The following is a 25,725-nucleotide window of genomic DNA, read 5'->3' on the forward strand; positions in this document are numbered from 1 at the left end:
GGGTTCAGAGTGAACAGGATGGGAACGAGGCCACCCCCAGCCCATCAGTAGGGTCCAGAGTGAACGGGCCAGGCGCTCCCAGCATGCTCTGCTCCGCGAGGCCGCACCTGGTGCCATCAGTAGGGCCCAGAGTGAACGGGCCGGGCGCTCCCAGCATGCTCTGCTCTGTGAGGCCACCCCTGTTGCCATCAGAAGGGCCCAGAGTGAAAAAGACAGGGGTTAGACCACCCCCAGCCCATCAGTAGGGCCGAGAGTGAACAGGCCGGGCGCTCCCAGCATGCTCTGCTCTGCGAGGCTGCCCCCGTTGCCATCAGTAGGGCCCAGAGTGAACAGGAAGGGAACGAGGCCATCCCTAAACCATCAGTAGGGCCCAGAGTGAACGGGATGGGAGTTTGACCAACCCCAAGGCCATCAGTAGGGCCCAGAGTGAACAGACCGGGTGCTCCCAGCATGCTCTGCTCCGCGAGGCCGCCCCCGGTGCCATCAGTAGGGCCCAGAGTGAACAGGATGGGAACAAGGCCACCCCAGCCCATCAGTAGGGTCCAGACTGAACGGGATAGAGTTTGACTCCCAGCATGCTCTGCTCCATGAGGCCAGGCCATCAGTAGGGTCCAGAGTGAACGGGACAGGAACGAGGCCATCCCTAAACCATCAGTAGGGCCCAGAGTGAATGGGCTGGGCGCTCCCAGCATGCTCTGCTCCGTGAGGCCTCCCCTGTTGCCATCAGTAGGGCCCAGAGTGAACAGGACAGGGGTTAAACCACCCCCAGGGCCATCAATAGGGTCCAGAGTGAACAGGAAGGGAACAAGACCACCCCCAGCCCATCAGTAGGGCCCAGAGTGAACAGGACTGGGGGTTAGACCACCCCCAGCCATCAGTAGGGCCCAGAGAGAACGGGACGGGAGTTTGACCACCCCCAAGGCCATCAGTAGGGCCCAGAGTGAACAGGATGGGAACAAGGCCACCCCCAGCCCATCAGTCAGGGTCCAGAGTCGGGTGAACGGGACAGGAGCAGGCCATCCCTAAACCATCAGTAGGGCCCAGAGTGAATGGGCTGGGCGCTCCCCAGCATGCTCTGCTCCGTGAGGCCTCCCCTGTTGCCATCAGTAGGGCCCAGAGTGAACAAACCGGGCACTCCCAGCACGCTCTGCTCCGGGAAGCTGCCCCCGTTGCCATCAGTAGGGCCCAGAGTGAACAGGACACAGGTTAAACCACCCTAAGGCCATCAGTAGGGCCCAGAGTGAACGGGAGGGGAGCGAGGCCACCCCCAGCCCATCAGTAGGGTCCAGAGTGAACGGGCCAGGCGCTCCCAGCACGCTCTGCTCCGCGAGGCCGCCCCCGGTGCCATCAGTAGGGCCCAGAGTGAACGGGCCGGGCGCTCCCAGCATGCTCTGCTCCGTGAGGCCTCCCCTGTTGCCATCAGTAGGGCCCAGAGTGAACAGGACAGGGGTTAAACCACCCCCAGCCCATCAGTAGGGCCCAGAGTGAATGGGCCGGGCGCTCCCAGCATGCTCTGCTCCGCGAGGCTGCCCCCGTTGCCATCAGTAGGGCCCAGAGTGAACAAGACAGGGGTTAGACCACCCCCAGCCCATCAGTAGGGCCCAGAGTGAATGGGCCGGGCGCTCCCAGCATGCTCTGCTCCGCGAGGCTGCCCCCGTTGCCATCAGTAGGGCCCAGAGTGAACAGAACAGGAGCGAGGCCACCCCCAGTGCCATCAGTAGGGTCCAGAGTGAACGGGACAGGAGTTTGACCAACCCCAAGGCCATCAGTAGGGCCCAGAGTGAACAGGAAGGGAACAAGGCCACCCCCAGCCCATCAGTAGGGTCCAGAGTGAACAGACTGGGCGCTCCCAGCATGCTCTGCTCCATGAGGCCACCCCCGGTGCCATCAGTAGGGCCCAGAGTGAACGGGACAGGGGTTAGACCACCCCCAGCCCATCAGTAGGGCCCAGAGTGAACGGGCCGGGCGCTCCCAGCATGCTCTGGTCCGCGAGGGCGCCCCCGGTGCCATCAGTAGGGCCCAGAGTGAACAGGACAGGAGCGAGGCCACCCCCAAGGCCATCAGTAGGGTCCAGAGTGAACGGGCTGGGCGCTCCCAGCATGCTCTGCTCCGCGAGGCCGCCCCCGGTGCCATCAGTAGGGCCCAGAGTGAACGGGCCAGGCGCGCGCCCTCAGTAGGGCCCAGGGTGAACCCGCGGGCGGGAGGCGGGCGCTAGGACCGCGCGCTCCGGCGGCGTCGCCGCGCCGCCCCGTCCCGCCATGGCAACAGGCTCCCCATTGGCCGGCCCCCACCGCCGGCAGCCAATGGGGAGCCGGCGGCCCTGTCGCTAGGCCGGGGCGCCCGCCGAGCCGCTCCCCCTCCCCTCCCTAAACACCCCGGGGGAGGGGCTGCAGGGGGAGGGAATTGCCCCCGAGGGGTGTAATAAAGCCCCCCCCCCCCCCCAAATTTGCCCCCCAGGGGGGTAATTATAGCCTGAATACCCCCCCGGGGGGGCAGGAGGATTTAATTGCCCCAGTATGGACCAGTATAAGGGATGGGGGGGACCGGGAGGGGGTAAGGGGGAACTGGGAGGGACTGGGGGCAACTGGGAATGGGCAGGGGGGAACTGGGAGGGACTGGGATGGGGTAGAGGGCAACTGGGAAGGGACTGGGATGGGGTAGAGGGCAACTGGGAAGGGACTGGGATGGGGTAGGGGGCAACTGGGAGGGACTGGGAAGGGATCAGGGGGGTTATACTGGAACTGGGAGGACTGGGAGGGTCATACTGGGACAAACTCAGAGATCCAGATCGCTACTGGGAGAGCCATACTGGAAGTGGACGAGCCATCCCAGTACCAACGCACCCCACTGGTACTGGGGGGGGGCACATACTGGTCCAGGAACCCCCCCATACTGGTCTCAGTGACCCTATACTGGTCTTGGACCTCCATACTGGTTGTAGAATCCTGTTACTGGTCCCGGAGCCCCCCATACTGGTCTCAAGACCCTCATACTGGTCCCCATACTGGTCTTACGGTTCCCACACTGGTCCTTGCCCCCCCATACTGGTCTCAGTGTCCCCATACTGGTCTCAGAACCCTAATACTGGTCCCCATACTGGTCTTAGGGCCCTGTACTGCCCCCATACTGGTCCTAAAGTCTCCATACTGGTCCCGGAGCCCCCCATACTGGTCTTAGCATCTTCATACTGGTCTCAGGGCCCCTATATTTGTCCCTGGATACCCATACTGGTCCCCATACTAGTCCGTACTGGTCCTAGGACCCCTGTACTGGTCTGCAGGCCCCCATACTGGTCCCTGCCACCCATACTGGTCTGAAGCCCCATACTGGTACCACCCCCTGCCTGGACCCCATACTGGTCTGAAGACACCCAAACTGGTCCCTATACTGGTCTTAGGACCCCACACTGGTCCCTACCGGCCCCATACTGGTCTTGGGGTCCCCTTACTGGCCCCCATACTGGTCTTCGGGCCCCATACTGGTACCTACCGACCCCATACTGGTCCTTACTGGCCCCCCATAATGGTCCCAGCCCCCCCCATACTGGTCCCAGTCCCCCCAATACCGCTCCCGGCCCCGGTCCCAAGGCCCCACCCGGGCCCTATGGATCCCCCCCCCCCCCCCCCGCCTCGGGTCCCGGCCCCTCACCTGCAGGCGGCGGCGGCGGCAGCGGCGCTGGAGCGGGCGGAGGCCGGGGCCCGGAGGCCCGGGGCCGGGAGGCCTCGGGGGGGGGGGGAGGCTCCGGAGGCTCGGCGGCGGCGGCGCCGCGGGGGTTCCCCAGGCCAGGCCACACAAAATGGCGGCCACAACAAACCGCCGCCGCCGCCACCGCCGCGCACGCGCGGCCACGCCCCCCGGCCGGGCCCCTTAGCCAATCGGCGGGGAGGACGCCCGCAAGCCACGCCCAGCCGGGGGGAAGGACCCGCCCCCCCCGCGCAGGGCGCGTGCGCGGCACCGCCTCTCACCCCGCCCGACGGGGGTAACCGCCTCCTGTTCGATGTGCGCATGCGCGTCACCGCCCCCTCCCCCTGAGGTAACCGCCCCCTATTCTATCTGCGCATGCGCCTCGTCCCTCCTACTCCCCCTCCCACCAGATACCCACCCCGTTTTCGATCTGCGCATGCGCACCGCTCCTCCCTCCCTCTACTCCTCCCTCCCACCGGGGCTAACCGCCCCGTTTTCAATCTGCGCATGCGCACCACTTCCCCCTCCAGCTCCTCCCCCTCCCTCCCCTAAACTCCCGCCCTTTCTACTCTGCGCATGCGCACCCCTTTCCCCCCTCTCCCCCCTCCCACCCCGAAACTCCCGCCCCTTTCCCAGGCCCCGCCCCTTTCCCACCCCCCGCTAACTGCGCATGCGCCATGCGGTGGTGGCGGAAGCCACGCCCTACTCGAGGGAGGGGGCGTGGTCTACGATAGACCACGCCCCCTTCTGGCTGCAATTGCCCCCCCCCATAGGGTTAATTACGCCCCCCCCAGCTAATTAATCTGCCCCCCCCCCGGGTTAATTACCCCCCCCAGCTAATTAATTTGCCCCCCCCATAGATTAATTACCCCCCCATTGGGGCTAATTAATCAATTAATCTCCCCCCATAGATTAATTACCCCCCCCAGCTAATTAATCTGCCCCCCCAATAGATTAATTACGCCCCCCAGCTAATTAATCTCCCACCCCATAGTATTAATTATCCCCCCAGCTAATTAATCTACCCCTCCCAGGGGTTAATTACCCCCCCAAGTAATTAATTAGCCCCTCCCTGTTAATTAATCTGCCCCCCATAGTGTTAATTACCCCCCCAGCTAATTAATTTGTCCCCCATAAGGTTAATTACCCCCCCAAGTAATTAATTACCCCCCAGCTAATTAATTTGTCCCCCATAAGGTTAATTACTCCCCTAAGTAATTAATTACCCCCCCAGCTAATTAACTTGCCCCCCCAGGGGTTAATTACCCCCTCCCCAGCTAATTAATCTACCCCTCCCAGGGGTTAATTCCCTCCCCCATAGGGTTAATTACCCCCCCAGCTAATTAATCTGCCCCTCATAGGGTTAATTACCCCAAGTAATTAATTAGCCTCTCCCAGTTAATTAATCTGCCCCCCATAGTGTTAATTACCCCCCCAGCTAATTAGTCCGCCCCCCATAGGGTTAATTACCCCCCAGCTAATTAATCTATCCCCTCTGGGGTTAATTACCCCCCATACTGCTAATTACCCCCCCCCAAATTATTTAATCTGCCCCCCCATAAGGTTAATTACCCCCCAGCTAATTAATTTGCTCCTCCCCCGGGGTTAATTACCCCCCCAGCTAATTAATTTGCCCCCCATAAGGTTAATTACCCCCAAGTAATTAATTACTCCCCCAGCTAATTAATTTGCCCCCATAAGGTTAATTACCCCCCAAGTAATTAATTACCCCCCAGCTAATTAATTTGCCCCCCCTAAGGTTAATTACCCCCCCAAGTAATTAATTACCCCCCCAGCTAATTAACTTGCCCCCCCAAAGGTTAATTACCCCCCCAACTAATTAATCCCCCCCCCCCGGGGGTTAATTAACGAGCCCGCCTCCTTTTTGCCTCTCTTTTAATAAAAACCCATCCCCGAAAACCCAAAACCGCGAGAATTTGCCCCGAAACGCGGGGCGGGGGCGACGTCCCCGGGGTCACTTCTGCTTGGGGGGGGGCCTGGGGACAGAGGGGACAGGGTCAGCCCCCCTCACCTCCCAGTCCTCCCAGTCTCCTCCCAGTCCCCTCCCAGTAACTCCCAGTCCCCTCCCAGTTCCTCCCAGTCCCCTCCCAGTAACTCCCAGTTGCTCCCAGTCTCCTCCCAGCCACTCCCAGTAGCTCCCAGTCCCCTCCCAGTAACTCCCACTCGACACCAGTCCCCTCCCAGTTGCTCCCAGTCCCCTCCCAGTCTTTCCCAGTTGCTCCCAGTCGACTCCAGTCCCCTCCCAGTTGCTCCCAGTCTCCTCCCAGTAACACCCAGTCCCCTCCCAGCCACTCCCAGTAGCTCCCAGTCCCCTCCCAGTAACTCCCACTCGACACCAGTCCCCTCCCAGTTGCTCCCAGTCCCCTCCCAGTCCTTCCCAGTTGCTCCCAGTCGACTCCAGTCCCCTCCCAGTTGCTCCCAGTCTCCTCCCAGTAACACCCAGTCCCCTCCCAGTTCCCCCCCAGTCCTCTCAATCCTTCCCAGTCACTCCCAGCCCCCTCTCAATCCTTCCCAGTTGCTCCCCACTCCCAGTTGCTCCCAGTCCCCTCTCAACTCCCAGTTGCTCCCAGTCCACTCCCAGTCCCCCCCAATCCCCTCTCAATCCTTCCCAGTCACTCCCAGCCCCCTCTCAATCCTTCCTCTCTCAATCCTTCCCAGTCACTTCCAGCCCCCTCCCAGTCGCTCCCAGTCACTCCCAGTTGCTCCCAGTCCCCTCTCAATCCTTCCCAGTTGCTCCCAGTCCACTCCCAGTCGCTCCCAGTCCCCTTCCATCCCTCCCCAGTCCCTCCCAGTGGCTCCCAGTCCCACCTGTAGACGCCCACCACCACGGCGTGGTCGCGCTCGTAGGGCTCGAGCGTGAGCTGCTCCTGGGGCCGCAGCTTCTCCTGCTGCAGCTTCTTCACCTCCGAGGCGAACACGGCCTCGGGCGCCGCCGTCGAGTCGATGCAGTTGGCCTGGGGGGGGGGCAAAAATTTGGGGGGGGGGCCAAAAATATTGGGGGGGGGCCAAGACCCCCCCCGAGCCCCCTAAGGGGGGAATAATGGGGTGGAAGGGGGGGATTTGGGGAAAAAGGGAGGTGGGTGGGGGGGGGGGGGGGGGAGGGGGGAGAGAAGGGGGGGAGAAAGACATGGGGGGGGGGCAAAAATTTGGGGGGGGGGCAAAAATTTTGGGGGGGGCCTCAAAAATTTTGGGGGGGGGGGGGCAAGACCCCCCCCCGACCCCCCTAAGGGGGGAATAATGGGGTGGAAGGGGGGGGATTTGGGGAAAATGGGGGGGGGGAATGGGGAAGGGGGGGGGTAAAAAAAAATGGGGGGAGGGGCCCAAAAAAATGGGGGGAGGGGCAAAATTTTGGGGGGGGTCCCAAAACTTTGGGGGGGGGGCCCAAAGACCCCCCCTGGGGGAATAAGGGGGGGGAGAGGGGGTGATTTGGGGAAAAATGGGGGGGATTTGGGGCTAAAGGGGGGGGGGGGGGAGGGGGGATTTGCCCCAGGAGGGCTCCCAGTAGCTCCCAGTAACCCATCCCGGGCTCCCAGTAACCCGTCCGGGGCTCCCAGTGGCCCCCAGTAGCTCCCAGTGGCCCCCAGTAACCAGTCCCAGGCTCCCAGTGGCTCCCAGTAACCTGTTCCGGGCTCCCAGTGGCTCCCAATAGCCCATCCCAGGCTCCCAGTGGCTCCCAGTAGCCCATCCCAGGCTCCCAGTGGCCCATCCCAGGCTCCCAGTAACCCATCCTGGGCTCCCATTGTCCCCCAGCAACCCTTCCTGGGCTCCCAGTAGCCCATCCTGGGCTCCCAGTGTCTCCCAGTAGCCCATTACTGGCTCCCAGTGGCCCCCAGTAACCCGTCCTGGGCTCCCAGTAACCCATCCGGGGCTCCCAGTGGCCCCCAGTAACCCATCCAGGGCTCCCAGTGGCTCCTAATAGCCCATCCCAGGTTCCCCATGGCCCATGCCTGGCTCCCAGTAGCTCCCAGTAACCCATCCTGGGCTCCCAGTGGCCCCCAGTAACCCATCCGGGGCTCCCAGTGGCCCATGCCTGGCTCCCAGTAGCTCCCAGTAACCCGTCCTGGGCTCCCAGTAACCCATCCCGGGCTCCCATTGTCCCCCAGCAACCCTTCCTGGGCTCCCAGTAGCTCCCAGTAACCCATCCCAGGCTCCCAGTGGCCCACCCTGGGCTCCCAGTGTCTCCAGCAGCCCATTACTGGCTCCCAGTGGCCCCCAGTAACCCATCCCAGGCTCCCAGTAACCCCCAGTGGCCCATTACTGGCCCCCAGTGGCTCGTTCCTGGCTCCCAGTGGCCCCCAGTGGCCCATTCGAGGTGACCCCAAGCTCCCAGCAACCCCTTACTGGTGCGTACTGGTGCGGGGGCTCGTTACCTTGATGGAGATCACGAAGTGGCCGCCGTTGCGCAGGAAGTTGTGGGCGTTGAGCGCGACGATGCGCGACTGGTCGGGCTGCGCCACGTCGGCGAAGATGACGTCCACCATCCCTGGGGACACCCCAAAAATGACCCCCAAAGCCCACCCCAAAAGGCCCCCGAGCTCCTCGGGACCCCCCAAAAAATGACCCCAAATTCCCCAGAACCCCCCCAAAAATGACCCCAAATGGTCCCAATCCTTGGCCAAGGCCTACAAAGACCACCCCAAAAGAGCCAAGAACTTCTTGCGGGTGACCCCGAATCCCATCCAACCCCACCAGGGCACCCCAAAAACCATCCTGTGTGTCCTAGGACCCCAAAACAGCTCTCCAGGACCCCCCAGAAATACCCCAAGAACCCCAAAACGCTCCTAGAACCAGCTGCTAAACACCTTGAAGGACCTCCAGACCTTCTCCCATACCTCCAAAACACCCCAAAATCCTGCAAAATCCACCCAAATCTTCTTCCAAACCTCCTTGAGACCCCAAAACGTCCTCTAGGACCCCAAAACCTTTCCTAGAACCCCCTAAAGACTTCCCTAGGACCCCCCAAAACTCCCCAGGACCCACCTCACACCTTCTCGACACCCAAAACACCCCCACGAACCTCTCCCAGATGCCCTCAGATGTCCCAAAACCCATCCCACCGCATCAAGTCATCCCAAAACCCATCCTCCATCTCCTAGGACCCCAATAAATACCCCAAAACACCCCAAGACCCCCAAAACACCCCCACAACCAGCTCCCAAACACCTTGAGGAACCTCCAGACCTTCTCCCATACCTCCAAAACACCCCAAAACCCCACAAAATCCCCCAAATCTTCTCCCAACCCCTCCCGAGACCCCAAAGCTTCCTCTAGGATCCCAAAACCTTCCCTAGGACCCCCTAAAGACTTCCCAAAGACCCCCCAAAACTCCCCAGGACCCACCTCACATCTTCTCAATGCCCAAAACACCCCAGAAAACCTCTCCCAGATGCCCTCAGATGTCCCCAAAACCCATCCCACCGCATCAAGTCATCCCAAAACCCATCCTCCATCTCCTAGGACCCCAATAAATACCCCAAAACACCCGAAGACACCCCCACAACCAGCTCCCAAACACCTTGAGGAACCTCCAGACCTTCTCCCACACCTCCCAAACACCCCAAAACCCTACGAAACCCCCCAAATCTTCTCCCAACCCCCCTTGAGACCCCAAAACTTCCTCTGGGATCCCCCCAAATCACCCCAGCACCCCAAAAGGGGCTCACCTATCAGCATCCGGTACTTATGGGGGTGCCGGGCGTCCTCGATGACGGGGATGACGTTGGTGCGCTTCTTGGCCACGTTGATGAGGTCGCGTCCCGAACGATGCGAGAACTCCACGGCGTAGACCAGGCCCTCCTGGGGACGGGGACACGGGGGTCACCCACCCTCCTCGGGGACGTTTTTTGGGGTCCCCAAGGTTGGGGATGTCCCCGGGGTCCCCCAAAGTTGGGGGAAGATCTCGGGATGGGGATCTGCCAAGCTTGGGGTGCCCAAGGTTGGGGACGGCGCTGGGGACATAAGTTGGCCAACGTCCCCAAGGAACCCGGTGTCACCTCCATGTCCCCTTGACCCTAAACTCTAAAGATATGTCCCCAAAAGTGCCACCTCCATGCCCCTTGACCCAAAACCAACGTCCCCAAAGGTGCCACCTCCACAATATCCCCAACCCACGTCCCCTGGACCCAAAACCCTATAAAAATGTCCCCAGAAGTGTCACCTCCATGTCCCCTTGACCCAAAACCAACGTCCCCAAAAGGTGCCACCTCCACGATATCCCCAACCCATGTCCCCTGGACCCAAAACCCTATAAAAATGTCCCCAAAAATGCCACCTCTGTGCCCCTTGACCCAAAACCAACGTCCCCAAAGGTGCCACCTCCACAATATCCCCAACCCATGTCCCCTGGACCCAAAACCCTATAAAAACGTCCCCAGAAGCGCCCCCCTCCGCGACATCCCCGCGTCCCCCACAACGTCCCCGCGTCCCCTCACCGGTCCCACGATGTCGGAGACGTGGGACACTGTTGTCCCCGAGGCGGCGCCCAGGTAGAGGACCTTGGTCCCTGGGCGGATGTGGATCTGGTCGATGCCCCCGAGGATGGCGGCAGCCAGCTTGGAGCGGAATGGGTTCCAGGCGCGGTACTCCACCTTGTTGTCACCGTCCTGGGGACGCGCGCGGGTCAGCGGCGCCCAACGGGCCGCCCAGTTGACGGGGCCCCCGGTTGCCCAACGGGGCCGCCCAGTTGACCCCGGTTGCCTCCCCCAACAGTTGGGGCCGCCCAGTTGACCCCGGTTGCCCAACGGGGCCGCCCAGTTGACCCCGGTTGCCCAACGGGGCCGCCCAGTTGACCCCGGTTGCCCAACGGGGCCGCCCAGTTGCCCAGCTGACCCATGGCTCTCCCAGTAAATCCCAGTTCCCCAACGGGGCCTCCCAGTTGACCCCGGTTGATCCCAGCGGGGCCTCCCAGTTGACCCCAGTTGCCCAACGGGGCCTCCCAGTTGACCATTGGGGCCTCCCAGTAAATCCCAGTTGCCCAAAGGGGCCGCCCAGTTGACTAACGTAGCCTTCCAGTTGACCCCGGTTGCCCAGCGGGGCCTCCCAGTTGATCCCGGTTGTCCAAAGGGGCCTCCCAGTTGACCAAAGCGGCCCCAGTTGATCAAAGGGGGCTCCCAGTTGACCAAAAGGCCCCCCCAGTTGACCAAAGCGGCCCCCCCAGTTGACCAAAGGGGCCTCCCAGTTCATTCTAGTTGATCGACGGGGCCTCCCGGTTGACCAATGGGCTCTCCCAGTAAATCCCAGTTGACCAAAGGGGCCTCCCAGCTAATCCCAGTTGACCAAAGGGGCCACCCAGTTGACCCCAGTACAAAAAGGGCCTCCCACTTGACACAATGGGGCCTCCCACTTGACACAAAGGGCCTCCCACTTGACCCCCAGGCTCTCCCAGTTGACCCCAGCTGCTCAAGGGGCTGCCCAGTTAATCCCAGTTGCCCAAAGGGGCCTCCCAGTTGACCCCAGGGCTCTCCCAATTAATCCCAGTTGACCCAAGGGGCTCCCAGTTGCCCCTAACATCCTCCAGTTGCCCTCAGGGCCCTCCCAGTCAACCCCAGCCCCCCTCCCAGTTTCCTCCCAGTGCCTCCCAGTCCCCTCCCAACTCCCCCTAGCTCCCTCCCAGTTCCCCTCAGCCCCCTCCCAGTGCCTCCTACCCCCTCCCAGCACCCCCCAGCCCCCCCAACTCCCCCCAGCCCCCTCCCAGTGCCCCCCAGCCCCCTCCCAGTCCCTCCCAGTATCTCCCAGTTCCCCACCTCGACCGAGATCCTCTTCTCGCCGTACACCGACTCCCCCGGCACCATGTTGCGGGTGACCAGCGCGTCCTCCTTCCCCCGGCAGATGAACACCCCTGGGGGGGGGGGGACAAAATTTGGGGGGGGGGCCACCCCATGGGACCCCCAACTGCCCCCCCAGACCCCCATCTGCCCCCCCCCCCCCAACTGACCCCCAAATTGCCCCCCAAAACCCCCAAACTGCCCCATATGCTCCCTGTAGCCCCGTATATCGCCCCCCTGCCCCTACATATCGCCCCCCGGCCCCTACATATCGCCCCCCCCATAATTGCCCCCCCACCCTATATATCGCCCCCCCCATATATCGCCCCCCAAACCCCATATATCGCCCCCCGAAATCCCATATATCGCCCCCAACCCCCACATATCCCCCCAAACCCCACATATCGCCCCCCATACCCCACATATCGCCCCCCAGCCCCTATATAGCGCCCCCAAGACCCCACATATCGCCCCAAAACCCCCATATATCGCCCCCAAATCTCATATACAGCCCCCCAGACCCCACATATCACCCCCAAAACCCCTATATTGCCCCCCAAAGCCCCACATATCACCCCCCCACACTATATATCACCCCCGTGGCCCCATATATCGCCCCCCAAGAGCCCACATATCGCCCCCCCCAAATCTCATATGCAGCCCCCCACCCCTATATATCGCCCCCCAACCCCACATATCCCCCCAACTCCATATATCACCCCCAAAACCCCTATATTGCCTCCCGAAGCCCCACATTTCACGCCCCCCACACTATATATCACCCCCTTGGCCCCATATATCAACCCCCAGCCCTGATATATCGCTCCCCAAGAACCCATATATCACCCCCCCAGCCCCTATATATCGCCCCTCCATCTCATATATCGCCCCCCAAGACCCCACATATCACCCTCAAAACCCCCTATATTGCCCCCCCACCCTATATATCATGCACCAAACCCCACATATCACCCCCCTCCACCACATATTGCCCCCCAACTCCATATATCGCCCCCAAAACCCCACATATTGCCCCCCCAGCCCCTATATATCGCCCCCCAAAACCTCACATATCGCCCCACGACTCCATATATCACCCCCAAAACCCCCATATATTGCCCCCCAAATCTCACATACAGCCCCCCTGCCCCTATATATCGCCCCCCCTATATATCGCCCCCCGCCCCTACATATCGCCCCACAACTCTATATATTCTCCGAAAACCCCTATATCGCCCCCAAAACCCCACAAATCGCCCCCCCAAATCTCATATACAGCCCCCCAGCCCCTATATATCGCCCCACACGTCCCATATATCGCCCCCAATACCCCGCATGTCGCCCCACAACTCCATATATCACCCCAAAACCCCACATATCACCCCCCAAATCTCATATACGGCCCCCCACGCCCCATATATCGCCCCCAATACCCCACGTATCGCCCCCCTGCCCCTACATATCGCCCCACAACTCCATATATCCCCCCAAAACCCCCATATATCACCCCCCAAATCTCACATACGGCCCCCCAGCCCCTATATATCGCCCCCCCCCCCCCCTTACCTTCATGCCGATGGGGCTCCACCGTCACCTTCTTGCCCCCCTTGAAGCCCCCCTGGCCTCCGCGTCCCCCCCGGCCCCCCCGTCCAGGGCCTCCTCGTCCTCGGCCCCCAAAACTGCCGCCGCGGCCCCCCCCGGGGGACTTGAAACCGCCGCCTGCGGGAAGAGGAGGGGGTGGGCGCTGGGGGGAACTGGGAGCACTGGGAGGGATCTGGGGGGGCCGGGAAGGGAACTGGGAGCAATGGGAGAGGGTATGGGAGGGGCTGGGAGGGAACTGGAAGCACTGGGAGGGGAGATGGGGGGGCTGGGAGGGAACAGGGCTTACTGGGAGCACTGGGAGGGGAAATGGGCGGCACTAGGAAGGGAACTGGGCTTACTGGGAGGGGAGATGGGGGCACTGGGAGGGAAACTGGGCTTACTGGGGGCAGTGAAAAGGGAAACGTGGCTTACTGGGAGTACTGGGGACACTGGGAAGGAAACTGGGCTTACTGGGGGCACTAAGAAGGGAACTGGGCTTACTGGGAGGGGAAATAGGGGGCACTGGGAAGGAAACTGGGCTTACTGGGGGTACTGGGAAGGGAAACGAGGGTACTGGGAGCACTGGAAGGGGAGATGGGGGGACTAGGAAGAGAACTGGGAGCACTGGGGCAGGAGATGGTGGTGCTGGGAAGGGAACTGGGCTTACTGGGAGCACTGGGAGGAGAATTGGGGGGGCTGGGAAGGGAACTGTGCTTACTGGGAGGGGATATGGGGGTACTGGGAAGGGAACTGGGCTTACTGGGAGCACTGGGAGGGGAACTGGGACGGGGGGCACTCACCTCGCCCCCCCCGGAAGCCCCCACGGCCCCCCCGGTCACCCCCGCGGCCCCCCCCGGTCGCCGAAGCCTCCGCGCCCCCCCCGGGGGCTGAAACCTGCGGGAGAGAGAAGTGTTACTGGGCAAACTGGGAGCACTGGGACGGCTGCGGGGGGCTCCCGGTTCCCAGTTCCCCCCAGTCCCTTCCAGTTCCCCCCAGTGCCCCTCCAGTTACATCCCAGTTCCCCCCAGCGCCGCTCCAAACCCTCCCAGTGCCCCCCAGTCCCTCCCAGTTACATACCAGTTCCCCTCCCAGTGCCCCCCAGCCTCTCCCAGTGCCTCCCAATCCTTTCCCAGTGCCCCCCAGCCCCCCCAGTTACATCCTAGTTCTCCACAGTCCCTCCCAGCACCTCCCAGTTCCCCCCAGTCCATTCCAGTTACCCCCAGTGCCCCTCCAGTCCCTCCCAGTCCCCCCCAGTTATTCCCCAGTCCCTCCCAGTTACATCCTAGTTCCCTCCCAGTTACCCTCCCAGTCCCATCCCAGTGCCCCTCATCCCCTCCCAGTCCTTCCCAATCCCCCCCCAGTGCCTCCCAGTCACTCCCAGCACCTCCCAGTCCCTTCCCAGTGCCTCCCAGTTACCTCCCAGTTCCCCCCAGTCCCTTCCAGTTACCCCCAGTGCCCCTCCAGTCACCCCCAGTGCCCCTCCAGCCACCCCCAGTGCCCCTCCAGCCACCCCCAGTGCCCCTCCAGCCACCCCCAGTCACCCCCAGTTACATCTCAGTTCCCCCCAGTGTCTCCCAGTTACCTTCCCAGTGCCTCCCAACCCCTTCCCAGTGCCTCCCAGCCCCCCCAGTCCCTTCCCAGTGCCTCCCAGTTACCCCCAGTTACCCTCCCAGTCCCATCCCAATGCCCTTCAGCCCCTCCCAGTCCCCTCCCAATGGTCCTCAGCCTCTCCCAGTCCCTTCCCAGACCTTCCCAGTCCCTCCCAGTTCCCCCCAGTCCCTCCCAGTGCTCCCAGTGCCCACCCGGCCTCATCCCGCCGCTGCTCCACGCGGGCCCTCACGCGCCGCGCGCTCTCTCCCACTGCCGGAAGTTGCCGTGCGTCACCCGATAGGCCCCGCCCCTTTCCGGGCAGCGCGCATGCGCCACAGCCTTTCCGACGCAAAGCCGGGCGGAAGTAACCGAGCAGGGCCGGGCTCTTGCTGGGTCCTAGCGCCCGGCCGTGCCCTAATAGTGCCCCCCCCGCCCACGGGGAGACCCCTGGAATAGGGGCGGGGGGGGGGGGGGGTTGAGGGCAGAAATGGGGGATTTGGGGCGGCTTTGGGAGGATTCGGGGGCAGGAATGGGGGATTAGGGGTCGTGGAGGGGATTTGGGGAAAGGGATGGAGAATACGGGGGTGTTTGGGGGGGATTTGGGGACAGGAATGGGGAATTTGGGGGTCCTGGAGGGGATCTGGGGAAAGGGATGGAGAATATGGGGATGTTTGGGGGGGATTTGGGGACAGGAATGGGGAATTTGGGGGTCCTGGAGGGGATATGGGGGCAGAAATGGAGGATTTGGGGGCAGAAATGGGGGAAATTGGGCTCCTGGAGGGTATTTAGGGAAAGGGATAGAGGATATCGGGGTGTTTTGCAGGGGATTTGGGGGTAAGAATGGGGGATTTGGGGGTCCTGGAGGGTATCTGGGGAAAGGGATGGGGCATTTGGGGGGGATTTGTGGACATGAATGGGGGATTTGGGGTCCTAGAGGGTGTCTGGGGAAAGGGACGGAGAGTATGGGGGTGTTTGGGGGAGATTTTGGGTGGTTTGGGGGGGGATTTGGGGTCCGGAATGGGGGATTTGGGGTCCTGGAGGATATTTAGGGAAAGGGATGGAGAATATGGGGGTGTGTTGGAGGGATTTGAGGGTAAGAATGGGGAATCTGGGGGTCCTGGAGGGGATTTGGGGAAAGAGATGGAGAATATGGGGGATTTGGGGTGGGATTTGGGGGTCCTGGAGGGTAAATGGGGAAAGGGGTGGGGAATATGGGGGTGTTTGGGGGAGGATTTGGGGACAGGAAAGGGGCATTTGGGGGGTCCTGAGTGTGACTGAAAACATTTGAAGGGGGGGATCCTGAGAGTATTTAGGGGATCCTGAGAATATTTAGGGACAGGTTTTGGGGCATTTAGGGGTCCTGGAGATATTTTGGAGATAGATATTAATATTTGGAGAATTCGAGAGGTTACTTTGAGGTAAAAATGGGGCATTTGAGGGCGAGCTGAGTGGATTTATATATAGGAATGGGGCTTTGGGGGTCTTGAAATGTATTTGAGGACAAAAATTAGATATTTAGGGGATCCTGGGGGCACCTTGGAAATAGGTAGTTCACACTGGAAGGATTTGTGGGGTTATTTAGAGGTAAAAAGTGTATTTGAGGGGAAAGCTGTATGGATTTATGTATGGGAATTGGGCTTTTGGGGTCTTGAAGAGTATTTGAGGACAAAAATGAGATATTTGGGGGATCCTGGGGGTGACTGGGACATCAAGCGGGGATTTAGGGACCAAAAGAGGGCATTAGGAACTTCTGGGGGGATTTAGAGACACGGATGTGGCATTTCGGGGGTTTTTGGGTGTATTTGGGGTCAGGGATGTGGCATTTGGTGGCCTGAGGGGAAATATGGGGACAGAAACAAACATTTTGGGGGTGATATTTAGGGGCAAGTTGGGGGGGATTTGGAGTGAGGGATGAAGGGATGGGGCATTTAGGGGTCGCAGAGAGAGTATGGGGACGTTCATGGGGCATTTAGGGGGGTCTGGGGATATTTGGGGACAAAAATGGGGATTTGGGGGGCTTTATTTAGGGACTTGTGTGGGAGAAAAGCACAAATTCGGGCCACTTTGAGGCATTTGAGGAAAATTTGGGGGCTCTATAAGGGATTTGGGGGACTTTCAGGCTATTTGGGGGCGCTACGAGGGGTTCTGAGAGTGTTTTGGAACGTTTCGGAGCCGTTTTGGGGCGTTTTCAGGCGAATCGGGGAACGCCGGGGTCTCCCCGCCGCCATTTTCCCTCCCACCCGTCCGTGGGGACGCTCTGTCCTCCCGCCTCCTCTCTATGGTCTCCGCAGTCCTCCCCGCTCCCGCCCCGCCCTCGGCGGAGGCCGCTCTACCCGCCGCGTCTCGACGGCTCCTCCCCTTCTGCGCGCTGAGCAGGGGCCGCTACTTCCGGCGGCGCTCTGCGCTTCCTGTCGCGTCTCGGTGGTTCCGGCGCGAGGGCAGCGGCGGCGGTGAAAGTCACTTTGACGGGAACGGAGGCGGCTGGTGCGGGGGGGGGAACTGGGAGGGACTGGGGGCTACTGGGAGTTACTGAGAGGGCACTGGGGGGTTACTGGGAGCACTGGGAGGGCACTGGGGGGGCTCAGTTTTAGTGGAGGCACTGGGGGTGCCGCTGGGCCTTACTGGGAGAGGCTTGTGGGCTTTACTGGGAGCACTGGGTGGACTGGGGTGGTGACTGGGGCTTACTGGGAGCATTGGGAGGGATTGTTGGGCTTTACTGGGAGCACTGGGGCAACTGGGAGGGGTCGCTGGGCTTTACTGGGGGCGCTGGGAGGGGTCGCTGGGCTTTACTGGGAGCGCTGGGAGGGGTTGCTGGGCTTTACTGGGAGCACTGGGAAGGATAGCTGGGTTCTACTGGGAGCACTGGGAAGGGTCACAGGGTTCTACTGGGAGCACTGGGAGGGATCAGTGGGCTTTACTGGGAGTATTGGGTGTATGGGGGTGGTGACTGGGCCTTACTGGGAGTCCTGGGAGGCATTGCAGGGACTTACTGGGAGCACTGGGAGGGATCATTGGGCTTCAGTGGGAGCACTGGGAGCATTGCTGAGCCTTACTGGGTATACTGGAGTGGTGACTTAGCTTTACTAGGAGCACTAGGCGCTCGCTGGGGCTTACTGGGAAGGCTCGCAGGGCCTTACTGGGAGCCCTGGGAAGGATAGCTGGGCTTTGCTGGGAGCACTGGGGCAACTGGGAGTGATCAATGGGTCTTACTAGGAGGGTTTGTAGGGCCTTGCTGGGCCTTACTGGGAGGGCTTGTAGGGCCTTACTGGGAAGGCTCCCAGGGCCTGACTGGGAGCGATCACTGGGCCTTACTGGGAGGGCTCCCAGGGCCTGACTGGGAGTGATCACTGGGCCTTACTGGGAGCACTAAGAGGGATCCCTGCAGCCTTACTGGGAGCACTGGGAGGGCTCCCAGCGCCTTACTGGGAGCAGCGTTCCATCACCGCTTCCTGGGGCCGCCGTCGACGTCCCCAAACCTCCCCAACCCCTTCCCCACCCCCTTCCTTCCCCCCGCCCGTTAACGAGCCGTTAACTAACGCCGCTAATTAAGTGACCAATTAGCTAATTAACTAATTAATTAATTAATTAACCCCCCCCGGGCAGCCATGGCGGAGGACATCCGGGCCAAGCTGGACCGCTACAAGACGGCGCCCTTCGACAGCCGCTTCCCCAACCAGAACCAGACCAGGAACTGCTGGCAGAACTACCTGGGTACGCCCCTCCCCCCCCTCCCCGTGTCCCCGGGGACCCCCCGTGTCCCCTCCCCAGTGACACCCGTGTCCCCTTTTGTCCCCTCCCCCCCCCTCCCTCCAGATTTCCACCGCTGCGAGAAGGCGATGGCGGCCAAGGGGGCGGACGCCACCCCCTGCCAGTGGTACTACCGCGTCTACAAGTCCATCTGCCCCACCTCCTGGGTGAGTGGCCCCGGTGCGGTGACGTCCACCCCACCCCAGGGTGGCCCTTGGGTCCCCTGGGTGGCCTCGGGTCCTCCAGGTGGCCCCTGTGGCCTTTGTGGTGGCCTCACGGCCCTTGGGTGCCCCGGGGTGTTTCCACATCGTTTCCATGTCACTTGGGTTCCTTGTTTCTTCCCCGTGGCCAGCATGGCCTTCATGGTGGCCCTCGTGGCTCATGGGTGTCCCGTGGTGGCCTCATGGCCCCTTGGTGTCCCGGGGTGGCCTCGTGGCCCTTGGGTGCCCCGGGGCGTTTCCACATCGTTTCGACGTCGCTTGGGTTCCTTGTTTCGCCCTCGTGGCCCTCAAGGTGGCCTTCGTGGCGGCCTCGTGGCCCCTGGGTGGCCCTCGGGTCCCCTGGGGTGGCCTCGTGGGCCTCGGGTCCTCCAGGTGGCCCCTGTGGCCTTCGTGGTGGCCTCGTGGCCCTTGGGTGCCCCGGGGTGTTTCCACATCGTTTCGATGTCACTTGGGTTCCTTGTTTCTTCCCCGTGGTCCTCGTGGTGGCCATCGTGGCCTTCATGGTGGCCCTTGGGTGCCCCGGGGTGGCCTCGCGGCCCTTGGGTGCCCCGGGGTGTTTCCACGTCACCTCGACGTCGCTTGGGTTCCTCATTTCTTCCCCGTGGTCCTCGTGGTGGCCACCGTGGCCTTCATGGTGGCCCTCGTGGCCCCTGGGTGTCCTGTGGTGGCCTCATGGCCCCTGGGTGTCCCATGCTGGCCTCGTGGCCCTTGGGTGCCCCGGGGCGTTTCCACGTCGTTTCGATGTTGCTTGGGTTCCTCGTTTCGCCCTCGTGGCCCTCAAGGTGGCCTTCGTGGTGGCCTCATGGCCCTTGGGTGTCCCATGGTGGCCTCATGGCCCTGAGGTGGCCCTTGGGTGCCCTGGGGTGGCCTCGTGACCCTTGGGTGCCCTGGGGTGTTTCCACATCGTTTCGGTGTCACTCAAGTCCCGTTTTTCATCCCCGTGGCCTTCATGGTGGCCCCATGTCCATCAGGTCCCCCGTGGTGGCCTCGTGGTCCTCATGTCCCACAGGTGGCCCTTGGGTCCCCCGGGGTGGCCTCGTGGCCCTTGGGTGCCCTGGGGTACTTCCATGTCGTTTCGATGTCACTTGGGTCCCTGTTTTCTTCCCCGTGGCCCTCGTGGTGGCCACCGTGGCCTTCATGGTGGCCACTGTGGCCTTCATGGTGGCCCTTGGGTGCCCTGTGGTGGCCTCGTGGCCCTTTGGTGCCCCGGGGTGGCCTCATGGCCCTTGGGTGCCCCATGGTGTTTCCACGTCGTTTGTATGCCACTTAGGACCCTTGTTACATCCTGGTGGCCCTTGTGGTGGCCCTCATGGTGGCCTCATGGGCCTCGGGTCCCACAGGTGGCCCTTGGGTGACCCGGGGGGGGGGGGGGGGTCCTCAGGTCCCCCAGGTGGCCCTTGGGTGCCCCGTGGTGGTTCTACGTCACCTCGATGTCGCTTGGGTTCCTTGATTCTTCCTCGTGGTGGCCCTCGTGGCCTTCACGGTGGCCCTCGTGGCCCTTGGGTCCCCCGTGGTGGCCTCGTGGCCCTTGGGTGCCGCGCTTCATCCCCGTGTCCCCCCGCGGTGTCCCTGTGGTGTCCCCGCGTCCTTCAGGACCTCCGTGGTGTCCCCACGCCCCCCCCCCCCCCCCCTCGGTGTCCCTCTGGTGTCCCCACGTCCTTCAGGTCCCCCGCAACGTCACCGTGGGGTCCCCGGGCCCCCCGTGGTGTCCCCACCAGCACGAGGTCCTCGTGTCCCCCCCGTCCCCCCCCAACGTCCCCAGGGGGCCACCACGTCCCACGTGTCCCCTTTTTGGGGTCACCACGTCCCTTTTTGGGGTCACCACGTCCCTTTGGGGTCACCACGGGGGGTCACCACGTCCCCTTGGTGGCATCATCACACTCCTGGCCCCCGTGGCGTCCCCAAGTCCACCCAGGCGTCCTCCCCCCACCCCATGGTGTCCCCCCCCTGCCCCGTGGTGTCCCCACGTTCTCCCCAACGGCCACCGTGTCCCTCACGAGGCCACCGTGTCCCCCCCCCGCAGGTGACAACGTGGGACGAGTACCGCGAGGAGGGGACCTTCCCCGGCAAGATCTGAGCTTCTCCAACCCCCGGGGGTACGGGGAGGGGGGGGTTGGGTCCCCGTTGTCACTGCTGGGGGGGGGGGCGGTGACAGGGCCACCACCGCCACCACCAGGAGGTGACGCGGATGCCACCAGGGAGGGGACGCCGCTGTCACGGAGGCGGTGGACAATAAAGGGTTGAACTGGCCCGTTTTGGGTTTTTTTTTTGGGGTGGGGGACGCACGCGGTGAGGGGGGGCGGGACAGGGGACACGGGGGACGGGTCCTGGCCCCCCAGGTTCTCGTGGTGGGGACGTGGGGATGGAGAAAACGGGGCGAGGAGCATCGGAGTGGAAGGCGGAATTTTATTAATTAACAAAATTTACGAGGTGGGGGGGGGGGGGGCGGGGGAGGGGGACAACCCCAGCTCGGTCACCCTGGGGGGGTCCCCGAGGGCACTACGGGACCAGGGGACCGAGCCGGGGGGGCTGGAGGTCCAGGGGCAGGACCCCGGGGAGAAGCGGCGTCAAGCCCAGGCCACGCAGCGGCAGCGCTCCCAGGAGGGCGCCTGGGGGGAGATAGGGGGGGACGCGGGGTCAGGACACCTCCAGCGGTGGTTTCTCCACCCTTCCACCCACCCGTCATCGATGGTTTCTTCATCCATCCACCCTTCCATCCATCTGTCTTCAATGGTTCCTCCACCCACCCATCATCAATAGTTCCTCCACCCATCCATCATCCACGGTTCCTCCACCCACCCATCATCCATGCTTCCTCCACCCTTCCATCCATCATCAACGGTTTCTCCACCCCATCTCCCCATCCCTCATCAAAGGTTTCTCCATCCACTCATCGTCAACGGCTTCTCCATCTGTTCTTCCGTCCCTCATCAACGGTTTCTCCATCCAACCACCCTTCCATCCATCCATCTTCAGAGGTTTCTCCATCCTTCCATCCGTCATCAACGGTTTCTCCACCTCATCCACCCATTATCAACCCATCCATATCAATGGTTTCTCCACCCACCCATCATCAACAGTTTCTCCATCCAACCCATCCATCCATCCATCCATCCAACCATCCATCCAACCATCTTCAGAGGTTTCTCCACCCACCCATTGTCAAGGGTTTCTCCATCCAACCACCCTTCCATCCATCCATCCATCTTCAGAGGTTCCTCCACCCACCCATCATCAACGGTGTCTCCATCATCAACGGTTTCTCCACCTCATCCACCCATCCATCGTCAATGGTTTGTCCGTCCAACCACCCTTCCATCCATCCATCCATCCATCCATCCATCCATCCATCCATCCATCCATCCATCTTCAGAGGTTTCTCCACCCACCCATCGTCAAGGGTTTCTCCACCCACCCATCCACCCACCCACCCACCCACCCATCCATCCATCCATCCATCCATCCATCCATCCATCCATCCATCTTCAGAGGTTTCTCCACCGGAGGTTTCTCCACCTCCACCTAGCTTTCCTGAACGGCTTTGTTCTCCGTCTGTTCCTTAACGCTTTCTTCCTCCATTTCTCCATCTTCAAGGGTTTCTCCACCCGTATTTCCAGGAACAGATAGACGGGGAAGCCATCAAAGAAGTTCAAGGGTTTCTTCATCCGTCCACTCATCCTTCTTCTGTGGTTTCTCCATCCATTCACCCAACCACTCATCCTTCTTCCATGGTTCCTTCTTCCATGGTTCCTTCTTCCATGGTTCCTTCTTCCATGGTTCCTTCTTCCATGGTTCCTTCTTCCATTTACCCAACCATGCACTCATCCTTTCGTGGTTTCTCCATCCATCCGTCCACCCAACCATCCATCCTTCTTCCACGGTCTCTCCTTCCACCCATCTCCCATCCCCCTCCTCCTCCACTAATGGTTCCTCCGTCTGGTGGTCCCCCATCCCCTCTCCCCACCGCGTTCCCCCCCCCCCCCCTCGTCCCCCTCACCTGGAGACAGGTCCCGCCGCAGCAGCGCTCGGTGGGGGACACAGGTGACACCGGGGCGGCAGCCAGAGCCCTCGACGCACCACGGAGCTGTAGGAGATACGAGAATTAGGTGGGGACGTGGCCTGGAGGAGGGACACATCGGGGGTAGGACACGTGGAGGGACACGTGAGGAGGTCATGGATGGGCAGGGAGATGGAGGACATCACGGATGCATCGGGGACATCACGGACATGGGATGTCACAGGTGGGCAGAGAGGTGGAGAACATCATGGAAGGACAGACGGGGGCGTCACGGTTGGACAAGCACGGGGGACGCCGCAGTTGAACGTCGTGAAGGGACGGAGGTGGTTGATGTCGTGGAGGGACAGACAGAAGATACGGTGAGCACGCTGAGGTCATTGTAGGCACGTGGATGGAGGAACACCGAGAGATGGAGAACATCATGGTGGGACACCAGGAGACAGAGGACATCATGGAGGAACACCGAGAGATGGAGAGAGGGACACCGAGAGGTGGAGAACGTCGTGGAGGAACACCAAGAGGTGGAGAACGTCGTGGAGGAACACCAAGAGGTGGAGAACATCGATGGCGGATGTTTTGGAGGGACGTATAGAGGACAATGTGGTCACGTAGGCATGTCACGGTTGGTCAGACAGTTGTAGGACACCATGGATGGACAGACACAAAGGGGACATCACGAAGGGCCACAAAGGGGTGTTGTGGTTGGACAGAGAGCTGGAGAACATCACGGATGGACACACGTGGGGACGTCGAGGGTGGACAGACACGTAGGGGACACTGGGGTGGGGGGAAACGGGGACGTCGTGGATGGACCCAGGCGTAGGTGACACCATGGATGGCTCCATGTGGATGTCATGGCCACGGGGGAGTCCCACACAAGAACCTCCCCAAGGTGAGCACCCAAAATACCCGTGGCCACCTCCCACTCCGTGTCCCCGCGGTCCCCAACTCACGGCAGACGCTGGGGACGCGCCAGGGTCCCACGCGGACCTTGGCCTGGCGGCAGGCGGCTTCGTAAGCGCCCAGGACCTCGCTGAGGACCTCCTTGTCCTCGGGGGCTTCGCAGAGCTCCCAGAGGCAGACGTCGAAGAAGACCCTGGGGTGGACCGCGGTGTGACAGCCCCCGAAGGGCCCCTGGGGGTCCCGCAGGACGCCGCAGAGCTCGGTGTGGACGAAGGCTTTCTTGGGGGGCTGCCGGCACGGGGGACACGCGGGGCCGGGGCAGGGACGATGACACGTGGCCGTGGTGGCCTGGTGGAGGTGGTCGTTGTAGGGGTGGCCGTCGAAGTTGCCGCAGAGGCCGCAGGTGACGTTGCGGAAGCTCGAGGACACGGTGACGGCCACCGCCGCCCCGGGGCCGGCGGTGACGCGGAGGCCGAAGTCGGCGACCAGGAGGGTGGTGGCACCCCGGGGTGCCAGGCACACGGCCTGGCCTTGCAGGCAGAAGGGCAGCGACGCCTTGGAGCCGTCCACCTGCGTGGGGTGGGGTGGGGTGGGTTGGAGGCACCCAGTAGGTGCCCGGTCCTCCTCCCTGGTCCTCATAGCAGACATTTGTCGTTATACCATCCGTCCAACCTCCTTCATCCACCCAACTTTGTTCCTCCAACCCTTTTCGTCTTTATCTGTCCATCCATCCATTCATCCATCCTCTTCTCTGTCCATCCCTCTACCTCTGCTCTTCACCCATCCCTTTTTCCAGGTTCTTCACCCATCCCTTTTTGCAGGTTCTTCACCCATCCATCCACCCATCCTATTCTTTATCTACCCCTTCTCCATCCCTGTTCCCATGTTCTTCATCTATCCACCCATCTTCTTCTCTGTCCATACACCTACCTCTGCCCTTCTCCATCCCTTTTTCCACGTTCTTCACCCATCCATCCATCTTCTTCCCTATCCATCCCTTCTCCATCCCTTTTTCCATGTTCTTCATCCATCCATCCATCCATCCATCCATCCATCCATCCATCCATCCTCTTTATCTATTCCTCCATCTCTGCTCTTTCCAGCCCTTTTTCCATGTTCTTCATCCATCTACCCATCCTCTTCTGTGTCTATATCTCTACCTCATCCCTTCTCCATCCCTTTTTTCCACGTTCTTCATCATCCATCCATCCTCCACCCAACCATCCTCTTCTCTTTCCAGGTTCTTCATCCATCCATCCCTCCCCCCTCAGCCTTGTCCATCTCCTCTGTCCATCCCCCTACCCATTTTTCCTCCACCCCCACCTCGTTCTCCACCCCCTCCACCCTTGCCCATCCCCACCGCTCTCCCCTTTCCTCCTCCTCCTCACCTCCACCATGCCGGGGTGCCCACCCCGTAGCACAAAGCGGTGCTGGTGCACGGTGACGGTGACGCTGCGGGGGCCGGGGCCACCCCGGGGTGGGTCGGTGACGGTCACATCAAAGGCAGGGTGGGAGCCGGGGGGGCCGCAGCTCCGGGCCACCACATAGGAGCAGTTGTCCGCCACGGCCATGGCCACCCCATCGAAGCTCAAGTAGTGCTGGGTCCCCACGGCCCGGCAGGTCCCCGGGGTGCCCACGGTAGCCGGTGCTGCCACTGGTTCTGCTGAGCACCTCTGGGTGCCCCCGTGGGAGTCATCAGGGGACACGCAACCTTCACGGCACCCCGGGGTGCAGCCTGGGGCGCAGATGGCATAGCGGGTGCCCGTGGGGCACTGGGGGGCTGTGGGGAGAGGGCGGTGTTGGGGGAAGGTCCTCGGTCCCCTCTGGGGGCCCAGGGTCCCACCCGGATGCTTAGCTTCTCCTGGGTGCTCTATGGGGTTGTGTCCCCATCCCACTAGTACTTTGGGGGTCCTGGGGTGCTCTATGGGGCCATGTCCCCTTCCCGTCAGGATTTATGGGGTCCTGGAGTGCTCTATCAGGTTGTGTCCCCATCCCACCAGATTTATGGGTTCCCGGGGTGCTCTGTGGGGCCATGTCCCCATCCCATCGTGATTTATGGGGTCCTGGGGTGCTCTATGGGGTTACGTTCCCTTCCCACCAAAACATTTGGGGTCCTGGGGTGCTCTATGGGGTTACGTTCCCTTCCCACCAAAACATTTGGGGTCCTGGGGTGCTCTATGGGGTTATCTCCCCCTCC

The 25,725-nt window shown here is 61.9% G+C and overlaps 4 protein-coding genes across 4 annotated transcripts in view; 1 reads left to right on the forward strand and 3 right to left on the reverse strand.

Annotated features, from left to right (window-relative positions):
* LOC106049425 (dual specificity tyrosine-phosphorylation-regulated kinase 1B-like) overlaps positions 1 to 3,805 on the reverse strand; it is a 38,725-nt gene extending 34,920 nt beyond the window's left edge. Inside the window, 1 exon segment of the mRNA XM_066986976.1 lies at positions 3,649 to 3,805. The gene's annotated coding sequence lies outside the window, so the exon portion shown is untranslated.
* Positions 3,806 to 5,563: 1,758 nt separating this feature from the next.
* Positions 5,564 to 14,876, reverse strand: LOC106049427 (rRNA 2'-O-methyltransferase fibrillarin). Its single transcript, XM_066987035.1, is given in 10 exon segments — positions 5,564 to 5,681; positions 6,514 to 6,659; positions 8,076 to 8,188; positions 9,369 to 9,501; positions 10,137 to 10,307; positions 11,448 to 11,542; positions 13,035 to 13,187; positions 13,850 to 13,902; positions 13,904 to 13,943; positions 14,852 to 14,876. Coding segments are annotated over 10 exon segments (936 nt in total). The 5' UTR covers positions 14,862 to 14,876; the 3' UTR covers positions 5,564 to 5,659.
* A 2,089-nt stretch (positions 14,877 to 16,965) lies between these two features.
* COX6B1 (cytochrome c oxidase subunit 6B1) lies at positions 16,966 to 20,856 on the forward strand. The gene is made up of 4 exons (XM_066987034.1): positions 16,966 to 17,123; positions 18,243 to 18,350; positions 18,453 to 18,553; positions 20,631 to 20,856. The coding sequence occupies exons 2-4, from the start codon at positions 18,245 to 18,247 to the stop codon at positions 20,682 to 20,684; spliced, it is 261 nt and encodes an 86-aa protein (XP_066843135.1). The 5' UTR covers positions 16,966 to 17,123; positions 18,243 to 18,244; the 3' UTR covers positions 20,685 to 20,856.
* Positions 20,857 to 21,106: 250 nt separating this feature from the next.
* Positions 21,107 to 25,302, reverse strand: LOC136788465 (alpha-tectorin-like). The gene is made up of 3 exons (XM_066987014.1): positions 24,917 to 25,302; positions 23,579 to 24,098; positions 21,107 to 21,216 (listed from the first exon to the last, which is right to left on the reverse strand). The coding sequence occupies exons 1-3, from the start codon at positions 25,097 to 25,099 to the stop codon at positions 21,107 to 21,109; spliced, it is 813 nt and encodes a 270-aa protein (XP_066843115.1). The 5' UTR covers positions 25,100 to 25,302.
* Between the last annotated feature and the right edge of the window lie 423 nt (positions 25,303 to 25,725).

The sequence above is a fragment of the Anser cygnoides genome, chromosome 37, assembly GCF_040182565.1.
Source record: "Anser cygnoides isolate HZ-2024a breed goose chromosome 37, Taihu_goose_T2T_genome, whole genome shotgun sequence".
NCBI lineage: Eukaryota > Metazoa > Chordata > Aves > Anseriformes > Anatidae > Anser > Anser cygnoides.